Consider the following 11,498-nt stretch of genomic DNA (forward strand, 5'->3'; position numbering starts at 1 on the left):
AAATAAAATAGCGTACTCTCTGATGCTTTGAGTCTAGAATCTCCTCTACCTCAAATTCAGGATCCGGCTCGGAATCAGGAACGATGATCTTCTTGGGTTCTGCATGCCATCTTGGTTTAAGCAGGGCTACATGGAAGGCGTTGTGAACCTTGAGGTTAGCTGGTAACTGGAGACTGTAAGTGACCGCCCCCACCCGAGATTGTATTGAAAATGGCCCTATAAATGGGGGAAATTGCAAATCAACCCCACAGTCTATGGTATATAGTAATAGTACAACAAAATAGAAACAAGACTATTTGCTGCTAGTAAAACACATCTATCAATACTATAAACCCAAACAATGAGCTGAAAATTGTGTCTCTGTTTTCAAAATGTTTTCTCAAGGGTTTTTTTACTTTTGTACTTTTTTAGAATTTTTTATTTGTGTTTTTTAATTTTTAATTTTTTGAGAGTACCCTCAGCAATAACCACTATTTTTTAGGCGATACTGTTTTATTGCCATGTGGCAAAGCACCTCTCTCATCGGGCTACTCTCATATTTTTTCAAAAGTGCTATAATTACTGTACTTAGTGCTTAGTGCTGCTACGCAATTGACTAAAATCAAAAACGCAAAATTTATCTGAAAAACATCATTGATGACTGACTTCACACTCATTTAACCATAAATGAGACCGATTGGCCAGCTTCCCCTGGAGACGCCCGACACCGCGGGTTTCAAGAAATCTTTCATCAGGGACTTGGGTTAAAGCCTACAGAAAACTCAACGTGGGTTTATAGTATTGATAGATGTGTTTTACTAGCAGCAAATAGTCTTGGTCCTATAAATCGGGGAGCAAACTTGAAGGAGGGTATGCGAAGCCTCAAGTATTTGGTGCTGAGCCAGACCTTCTGTCCAGGTTGGAAAACTGGCGCAGTTCGTCTTTTCCGATCTGCAAAGAGCTTATACTTAGCCGAGGCTCGTGAAGATGTTACTGGACCTTGGCCCACATATCCTGAATATCAGTGAGAATCCGGTGGGGTGGAGCAGAGGCGAGGCTTGTGTGTGAGGGATTGGAAGCGGCAGATGAGGATGGCATCCATACACTGTAAAAAATGGTGAGGTATGAGAGGCAGTATGAAAACTGTTGTTATAGGCAAATTCTGCCCAGGGGAGCAATGTGGACCAGTCATCCTATCGACTGTTAGTGTACATCCATAGGAAGGTCTTGAGAGTTTGATTGACCCGTTCCACGAGGCCATTGGTCTGTGGGTGGTAGGCAGACAAGAAGTGAGTGGTAATCTTGAAGGTAGAGCACAGTGCTCTCCAGAACCTTGAAGTGAATTGAGAGCCCCGATTACTAATGATCCACAGAGGGAGACCATGTAAGCAGAAAATGTGCTGGATAAAGGGCGTGGCAAGGATGGCAGCAGAAGGAAGGGCCTTCATGGGGATAAAATGAGCCATCCGGGAAAATCGGTCCACCACTACCCAAATGACTGTGTGCCCTTGGGATTCAGGGAATTCAGTAACAAAATCCATTGATATTTCCTGCTATGGGAGTTACAGAACTGGTAAAGGCTGCAGGAGTACCCACGGCTTGCCAGGAGGGAACTTGTTCCGGGCACAAGTGGGACAAAGTAGAAACAAATTGTAAGATATCCTGAGCCATGCGAGGCCACCAATAATACTGAGATATTAAATGAAAAGTCTTACGGAAACCAGGGTGACCAGCAAAGGTGGAGGAGTGTCCCTATTTGAGGACCTTCTTCCTGGATTGAGGTGGCACAGAAGTTCTCGTACATTTGGGCGAGACCAAGGTTGTGGAGGCAATGCAGGCAGGATTGAGCATGGGGTAACACTGTTCGAGTTCTTCAGAAGGGTTGAAGGCCCTGGATAGGACATCAGCTTGCGTATTTTTCTCGGCCGGTTGGAACACCAGGCGGAAGTTAAAATGGGCAAAGAATAATGACCAGCGTGCCTGCCATGGGTTCAACCTTTTGGCTTCCTGAAGGTATAGGAGATTCTTGTGATCTGTGATTACCGTGATGGGATGCAAAGCCCCTTCCAGCAGGTAGCACCATTCTTGAAAAGCCAATTTAAGGGCCAACAGTTCCCGGTCTCCAACGGTATAATTTTGTTCGGCCGGAGAAAGTTTTTTAGAAAAGAAAAAAGAGAGGTGACGTTTGCCAGACTCTGAGGCTTGCGAAAGAAGAGCCCCTGCCCCCAGGGAAGAGGCATCAACCTCCATAATGAACGGTCTTTTAATATCAGGACTTTGGAGTACTGGGGCGGACAGAAACACTCGTTTAAGGGTGGTGAAGGCGTCTAGGGCTTCCGGTGTCCAGTTCTCACATCTGCCCCCTTCCTGGTCAACGCAGTGAGAGGGGCAGTGATGGTGGAATATCGATGGATGAACTGCCGGTAGTAGTTAGCAAAGCCCAAAAATCGTTGCAAGGCCTGGAGACCCTGAGGCATGGGCCAATCTCGGATGGCTCAGAGTTTAGTGGGGTCCATTTGGAGGCCATTCGAGGAGATGATATATCCCAAGAATGGGATAGACCGTTGATGAAACGAGCACTTCTCCAGCTTGGTGAATAAGCGGTGGCTCCGGAGTCGCTGAAGGACCATATGCACATGATGGCCATGGTCCTTAACAGAAGTAGAGAAAACCAGGATGTCATCAAAGTAAACTATGACCGAGGAGTACAGAAGATCTTGAAAAATAAAATTGATGAATTCCTGAAACACCGCAGGCACGTTGCAAAGGCCAAACGGCATAACTAAATACTCAAAATGTCCCTCATGGGTATTAAAAGTGGTCTTCCATTCGTCCCCATGGCGAATTCAGACTAGATTGTATGCCCCTCGGAGATCTAACTTGGTGAAGATAGATGCCCCTTGCAGACGGTCAAAAAGTTTTGGAATGAGGGGAAGCGGATACCGATTCTTGATAGTTATTTCATTCAGACCTTGGTAGTCAATGCAGGGTCACAACAAACCATCTTTCTTGGAAACAAAAAAGAACCCTGCCCCCACCGGGGATGAAGAGGGTCTGATGAAGCCCTTATGGAGGTTTTCTTGAGTATGTTCCCACATGGTATTAGATTCCCCCCGAGAAAGAGTGTAGAGCTGGTCCCAAGGGGGCATCTTGCCTGGGAGTAGCTCAATGGGGCAGTCAAAAGGGCGATGAGGAGGAAGAGAGTCCGCCTTCTGCGCATTAAAGACGTCTTGGAAATCACGGTATTCCTTGGGGAGAGAAGCATCACACGGGCACAAGACCCCCGGGGAGGCCGCAATAGTCCTTGGGAATGGCACCACCGATGTGAAACATGTGGCGAAACATTGAGAACCCCAACTGCCGATATCACCAGTAGTCCAGTTGATACGTGGTGCATGTAGTCATAACCAGGGTAGGCCCAAATTAATGGGATGAATGGCCCGGGGAAGCACCAGAAATTGAATCTCCTCCTTATGCAAAATTCCAACTTGCATCTGCAAGGGCTGGGCAACATGAGTGATGGATAGGGAAGAGTTAAACCTTGAATGGAGGTCACTTGTAGCCTAGGTTTGCAAAGAATTGAAGGAGCTCCTAGTTGGTTCAGGAGACCGGCGTCAATAAAATTTCCTCCTGCTCCTGAATCAATCAAAGCCTTTGTGCTAACACAAAATTCTTTCCAATGCAAGGTGATTGGAACAGAGACAAGGTTATCTGGAAAGGGTGAAAAACAACCCAGAGCCACCCCTTTCAGTGACCCTGGGACCAGGCATTTCCCAGTTTATTTTGGACAATGTCTTAGGAAGTGGCCAGCCTGCCCACAGTAAAGGCAAAGTTGGTTGTCCTGACGGTGAGCCCTCTCCTTCTGAGAGAGACAATGCCATCCGATAACCATTGGCCCTTCAGGGACTCCAGAAGTAGAGTGTGCCGCACTTTTGGGAGAGGAAGGACGCAGCGTTCGATGAGGTGGTATCTGAGAGCGGTGCTGAGTAGAGCGTTCCAGTGACCTTTCTTGAAATCGTACGTTGATACGGACGCAGAGGGTGATCAGAGCATCCAAAGCATTCGGAAGTTCCCAGCCGGCCAGTTCATCTTTGATCCGGTCATTGAGTCCTTGCCAGAAAATGGCCGTAAGGGCCTCTTGGTTCCATCTTACCTCTGAAGCTAGGGTTCGAAAGCGAGCAGCATAGGCACCAACAGAACCATTGCCTTGTTGAATTTGTAGAAGTTCTGTGGCAGCAGAGGAGGGCCGTCCCGGCACATCGAAAACTAACTGGAAGCGGCGAAGAAATTCACCAAGGTCAGTGAGTAAAGGGTCCCGTTGCTCCCAGAGAGGAGAGGCCCGAGCCAAGGCGGATCCAGAAAGTAGAGAGATGATATAGGTTACCTTGAGTCTATCTGTAGAAAAGGCTGCCGGTTGCATTTCAAACAGCATAAGACATTGGTTGAGGAACCCTCAGCAAGCAGAAGGGGTGCCGTTGAACCGGGGAGGCTCAGGAAGCCGCAACCCTGGAGTCGGTAACTTGGATCCAGACGACGCAGCAGGAGGCTGTCGTTGGGATTGGAGGGTTGACATCTGGGAACACACATCCTGTAGAACTCTGGACAGACGGTTTAGCCGGACCTGTTGCTGGTGAAGAACCTGGGCCAACTCAGACAGGTCGGGTTTGTACGGCGAACTCATATCTTCGGCTTACTGTCAGACTTGTGAGTTCTTGTACCAAGTAGAGCACTGCTGAGCCCGGTACTCGGACCAGGTTCTGCTTGGCTGCTGGACAACCCCGGGTTTCACCTGCGCTGACCGCCGTTCCCCAGAGGTTGAGCCCCTAGGTGCGGGCGGCCTGCAGGACTTATGGGACGGAGCTGGAAGCGGAGTGAGGAATGTATCAGCCAGGCAGGCAGCAGGTCACGAGAGTAATCCAGATGCAAGTGGAAATCAGTAGGCAGGTGGCAGGCAAAGAATGATCCAGGTGAAAGTCAGTAGGCAGGCGGCAGGCAAGAGAGTAATTCAGGCACAGGCAAAAGTTAGTAGGCAGGTGGCACGCAAGGGAGTAATCCAGGTACAGGCAAGTCAGTAGGCAGGTGGCAGGCAAGAGAGTAATCCAGGTACAGGCGAAAGTCAGTAGGCAGGCGGCAGGCAAGAGAGTAATCCAGGTACAGGCGAAAGTCAGTAGGCAGGCGGCAGGCAAGAGAGTAATCCAAGTACAGGCAAGTCAGCAACGAGGGACCAGAAGATAAGAAGCAGACTACAGAGTTAGTAATACTTACCAAAGTAGAAGCCGAAGCAATGAAGCAGGGGAAGAGCTTCCCAGAAATAGTGCTGGCACTTGACGTCAACAGGAACCAGCTGGGGAGGACAGCTGTCATTGGCCAATAGTAGTGAAGGAAAGGACAGCAGGAGGCCGCCTGTGGAGACCAATCCCCGTGGAGCAAGGAGGCGGGGCCACGGCCCAGAGCAGGCTGCAAGATGGAGCGCTGGAGGAAAGATATTGGCGTGCGCGCGAGCACCGCATCACCAAGAGAAGCGTCGGACCCGCTACGGAGGTGAGGAGCGTGACACCATGTGTAAAATGTATGTGTGGATAATTGTTTGTTAAAATTCCAACTATTGGTGCAGTCTCATTAGTCAATTAAATTGCATGCGCAATTTAGAGCACCATTTATAGAATTCGAGGGTAAGTGTATTTGGATTTTTAGAAAGCATTTGATTCCTATGATGCAAAATTTATCCATCTCCCCCCTCGCAGGTTGGGCTGTATATATATAAGGTTGGGGTGGTTGGGAAAGAGATAAAACACTGAAAATCCTGGCAATTTAGTTTTACGTTTTATACACTCCTCTCCCAGTAACAGGCAGCTTACCGTTACACCTTAAGCACTTTCTTCTCAGCACGTAGACTACTCTTTGAGTACAGACAAATCCCAGCAATTACCCAGTGCAAAATTCTGTTCTCACCAGTTGTTTGTGCCCTCAGCAAATCTTTCAAGTTTTCTTATGCATCTTTATTAATTTTCTAAGCAAAATATATCTGTATCTCAAAAGTTTCAAATATGAACCTACAAATGCACTCCAGTTACAGAAAGTATCTCAGAATTATTAAAGAGTAAACCACATCCAGAACCATGTATTGCATTTTGGCCTAATATCAGCTGCTTGAATGTTCATAAAATGTTTGGCAATCATTGCATCATTTCTGTGCAGACTGGGAATTCATACACCTCTCCAAGAATAAGAAGGATAACAAGCCCTCACAAATGGGTGACATCACCAACAAAGCCCGAACGTGAGAAAAAGCTTCTCTACTTTCCATATTCTTCCAGATGTTTTTGATAAGCCTCACCGTGCATGTGCTGCTGTTGTGGGGAGACCACTTCAGTCTTTGTTTGTTTTATGTGGAGCTGGTTGGTTGCGTCACTCAGTGCTCCTTGTCAGATATTTTCTTGGATATTGGTCAGAAATTTTCTGCTGATTTTTTTTCAGATTTTCCATTACTGTCATTATCATGCAGGTGCTTGGTTTCCCAGTATTTCCTAAGGTAGCTTTTTAACTGCCATCATCTTTATTATTATTATTTTTTTTTACATCACTCCTGTGGCTGATTTTTCAGTAGCATGACTCAGGAAAAACACCTAGTGGTTTCGTAAAGTGCATTTAGTACACCAAGACCATATCTGTTTCAGATACCAGTAGCAGGTGCTTGCAGTTTCTGGGGCTCAACCATAAGAACACATGAATTTCCATACTGGGTCAGACCATAGGTCCATCTAGCTCAGCATCCTGTTTCCAACAGTGACCAATCTGGGTCACAAGTATCTGGCAAGTCCAAAAAGGCACAGATTTTAAGCCTATATTATAAACAACAAAAAAAGTCCTATTAAATATTAGATGTCAGGGGCACCAATATCACATCACACAAGCATGCCCAACTAGTATAATTATAAGTCCACCATTAGAAAAGAAATGTTTTCAAGATGAATAAATTTGTTGATGGACAATTCTCATCTGGTCCGCTACTTTTCTATGTCATTTTATAAAATACATGGCAATCTCACCTCCACTCCACCCAATTATACCACTAGCAATACCTAATACTACTACTACTACTTATCATTTCTATAGCGCATGAATAAATTGCATGAAGGTAGGAGAATATGTTGTGTGTGTCCTTTTTACATGTATATGCAGTTGCATAATTTTATATAAAAACTCATTACTATGTGTTAAAAAGTTACACGCATAAAGTGTTTTATAAAATTACGACCATAGAGTACACATGCATTTACACCTTCTTCAAAGTATGTGCAAATTTCCAGCATTTGGGGCTTCTTTTCTAAAGACCTATGTTGCTTTTATAAAATATAAGTTTAAAATAGATGCCTTTTTTGATTTCTCACATGAGTGTCCTGTTATAAAAATCAAGCCCATAAAGCCTACATAGTACCAAAAATGCATTAGACCAAATACTGGAGGTGGAAGCCCCACACATACACTTGACACTTAGGGTACTCTTAACACACATTAGTTGTTGCTTAGTAGGGAAGAAGTGTGGAATGGCTAGGGATTGTGTGTTACAGCTAACTGTAGGGATAGCAAACATTTACTATTAATGGGGCAGATAACACAATGCAGTTAATTCATCCTGAATAGGTGTAGCTGAATAGATCACATTGTCAGCGATGCAGTAAATGCACGGTGAATGATGACATTTCCTCTGTGTTAACTGAATGGGAAACTGATAGGGATGACCCCAGCAGTTAACACTGAGGTTTTACATTTTAAAAAACAGTTCTATAGGTGCCTGTGGATACATGTAAATACAGAGAAATGTATCAGTATTCTATAAAGGCGTACCTAAGTGATGTAACATGTAACTGCAACAGGGGTGTACATGTGAGCGGAGCATGGGCAAGGCTCCCTGTTACTGCACAAAACTTACAGAATACTCTACAGGCTGCTTTTTCACTGCAGTAAAAAGGGGTCTGCAGTAGCGTTGGTGTGTGTTTTTGACATACGCTGAGGCCCCTTTTACCGCATCAGGCAAAAGGCTGTTTTGTTTTAAAGGAAATGGCCATGCACTAATCACAGGGATTGGCGCATGGCCATTTCTATGGGAAGCCCTTACCACCACCTATTTAGGTGACGGTAAGAGCTTCTGCGCTAATCCAGTGATAACCATGGCAGCACATGGCACTGCCCAATTACCACCGGATAAGCCCCAACACTATAAAAATACAAAATATTTTTGTAGCGACGGAAATGGTGTGTGGTGCGGGGGGGGAACTACCGCTGCGCTTCTATGATAGCCTGGTGATAGTCCTAATTTGACGCATGGCAAAGCAGCGGTAGCTCTACCACTGCTTTGTAAAAGGTCCCCTAAGTAATGTGCATTCCAGCCACATGTAGGCACGTGGATACTGGCTTATGCTAGTGTTCTATAACAGATCCTGGCTGTCATTAAAGAATATGTGACCTGTTATAGAATTGCATTAATTTGGCAATTGACATGGAGTAAATGCAAAATCTTACTGCAGTTTAATAAATAGGATCCTTATATATGATTTCTGAGTAGGAAAAGGAAATACTGAACAGGGAGAGAATCCAGCAACAGGTACATTAACTGCAGAGGGCCAAACTGTGTGCCTCATGCCTGAAATAATACATTTAGGCACACTCTGTACTATACATCTACCACTTTGTTTTCAGAAATAAGCTTTTGTCATGAAAATAAACTCATTTGAAAACTGCTAAACAAAGAAGGTTTATCACAGAGAGTTAGAGAAGGGGCAAAACAGGACAGTGCAAGAAATAGGAAAAAGAAACTCATACAGATAGAGAAGTTTTATCTCAAGTTCTCTGACTAGCTTCTATGGATGGCTTCTCTAATTTCAGAGGTAGACTCAGTGGAAGAGTCTGAGAAGACATGGCCTTGTAAAGTGATGCATTTCTGCAACCCACTGCTTCAGGAGATAGCCTGTGAACTCTGGACTGGGAAGAACTTAAAGGCTCTGGAAGCTACTCTGCACCTTAAGTGTGCCAGCATCCTGGAGAATTATGCACACAAGTGCAACAGCTGTGGTGGAGATGACTTCATCTTTGGTCACAACCTAGTGGTGGACATGTTACCCACGGGGTCAGATTTTAGCATATGGGACTTAGAAGACATCATCAGTGAGAATGCGTCCATGTGGTCCACTGAGACTGCAGTGCAAATGATTCAGCCAGCAGAGAAAGGTAAAACTGTTTGAAGCCATATAAATATGTTCCGCTGAAGTAAAGAGGGCCCAATGTTCAGCTGGTGGTGATCAGCGTTTTGCTGACCACCACTGGCGCTAAACCCCGTAAATGTGATGCTAGGCCATATCCGGGCACTGGCATTGAATTTCTGGGTTTTGTGGAGCGAGCTAATGCATAACTGGTTAAGTGCAATATTCAGCACTTATCTGGCTATGGGTTACCGTATAAAGATAGGACTGGCTTTCTGCAGTCTTATATCTGAATATCAGCACTTAACCGGCCAAATGCTGACTCCGCTTCCAGAACGCCCTCAAAATAGCCGGTTTGTAGTTCAGTATTAACCCGTAATGTGCCACTGAAAATGACCAGTTAGGCCTGAACAGGTAATTTAATTGGTCAGGAACTGTTTCTGACCAGTTAAATCATGTTAAATATTGACCCCAGAGACTCAGAACTGATACATTCATAGGCTGTTTATAATCTGTCCCTCTTCTGTTCCTGCTTTGGGATATCACGCACACAGCTCTGCTAATGCACATCAATTCTGAAATGTGGCACTCTTGCTATTCTAAAACCAAGACCATGCCTGCTGCTCTGCCAGTACACACCCCTGCTGTTCCATACACTGCTCTGCCAGTGCACCTAAATCCTCACCCATATTATCCCCATGGTATGAAATTGAGTTAAATACGTCTGATAGTCCTCATCTTTTCAAACCCAAAGAAAGCCACAGAGCAGAACAATTACCTCACCTGTAGTTGGATTTAATTATTTGTCTTTCCAAATCTGAACTCAAGATGAATTACATTTATATACTGTGACTATTTGGTGTGTAAAACAAGACTTAAAAGTTAGTAACAATTTTGAAGGGCTTGAGTATACATGAGATATATCTTTGCATATAATGGAGCAGTGCATACAATTCTCTCTCATGAATATTCATTACAGATATTCTGAAAATGTGACTGGTTTGCAGCCCTCCAGGTTTGCAGTTCCATAACCCTTCCTGCTTTGGAATTGAGTGAAGATGAGTAGCTGAGCTTCTGATTCTTACACATAAGTGCTCTTATTTGCCAGCTTGACCCCTAATAGGGGCATCATTTCAGACCTGAGCATTTAACAGAGCAGGAACAACAGGAGATCACTCCTGCTCCCCAGTAGACAACTAGGAAGAGCCCCTGTTAAAAGTTGGGGGTTAAGAGGAGGGTATTTATTATGTCAGGGGGGTTGAAGGGAGGGTGGATGTAATGATGTCAGGAGAACAGCACAGAGAGGGTTCAAAGCACAAAACACAATCCAAGACACAAAAAGTACCAAGGGCCTTCAAAAGAGGGACAAGTCATTTTATTCCACATCGTAGATCAATCTCTCTATCTTGTACAACAGTGACCCGACATGGGCTGTGTTTTGGCGCACAGCGCCTGCGTCAGAGATCATTTAGCATCTGAAATTGAACATGGCAAAGACTGAGCTCCTTATCTTTCCACCCAAACCCTCTTCTCCTCTTCCCCCACTTTCCGTCTCTGTTGACAACACCCTCATCCTCCCCGTCTCTTCAGCACGCAATCTCGGAGTCATCTTCGATTCCTCCCTCTCCTTCTCTGCCCATACCCAGCAGACAGCTAAAACCTGTCGCTTCTTCCTCTATAATATTAGCAAAATTCGCCCATTCCTCTTTGAACAGACCACCCGAACCCTCGTCCACTCGCTCGTTACTTCTCGTCTTGACTATTGCAACCTTCTCCTCGCTGGCCTCCCGCTTAGCCACCTATCCCCCCTTCAATCTGTCCAAAATTCCGCCGCACGTCTTATCTACCGCGTGAACAGATACTCTCATATCACCCCTCTCCTCAAGTCGCTTCACTGGCTCCCAATCCACTACCGTATACAGTTCAAGTTTCTCCTATTGACCTTCAAGTGCACTCAATCTGCTGCCCCCCATTACCTCTCTACCCTCCTCTCCCCGTATGTTCCCACCCGTAACCTCCGCTCTCAGGACAAATCACTCCTATCTGTACCCTTCTCCACCACCGCTAACTCCAGACTCCGCCCCTTCTGCCTCGCAGCACCTTATGCCTGGAACAGACTTCCTGAGCCCTTACGCCATGCGCCCTCCCTGCCCATCTTCAAGTCCTTACTCAAGGCCCATCTCTTCTCCCTTGCTTTTGGCGCCTAACCACCTTCCCCATTCCTGTTACCTACACTGACTACGTAGTCTGTTACCGTTAGATTGTAAGCTCTCTTGAGCAGGGACTGTCCCTCCACGTGTTTAAACTTGTACAGCGCTG

General features: G+C 45.5%; 1 protein-coding gene across 1 annotated transcript in view; it reads left to right on the top strand.

Moving 5' to 3' along the window:
• LOC115469679 (adenylate cyclase type 10-like) overlaps positions 1-9,221 on the top strand; it is a 254,501-nt gene extending 245,280 nt beyond the window's left edge. Inside the window, exon 24 of the mRNA XM_030202467.1 lies at positions 8,866-9,221. Within this exon, the coding sequence (XP_030058327.1) occupies positions 8,866-9,221 (356 nt within the window). The remainder of the gene's footprint in view (positions 1-8,865) is intronic.
• Positions 9,222-11,498: the final 2,277 nt, after the last annotated feature.

This window comes from Microcaecilia unicolor, chromosome 4 (assembly GCF_901765095.1).
Source record: "Microcaecilia unicolor chromosome 4, aMicUni1.1, whole genome shotgun sequence".
NCBI classification, from domain to species: Eukaryota; Metazoa; Chordata; class Amphibia; order Gymnophiona; family Siphonopidae; genus Microcaecilia; species Microcaecilia unicolor.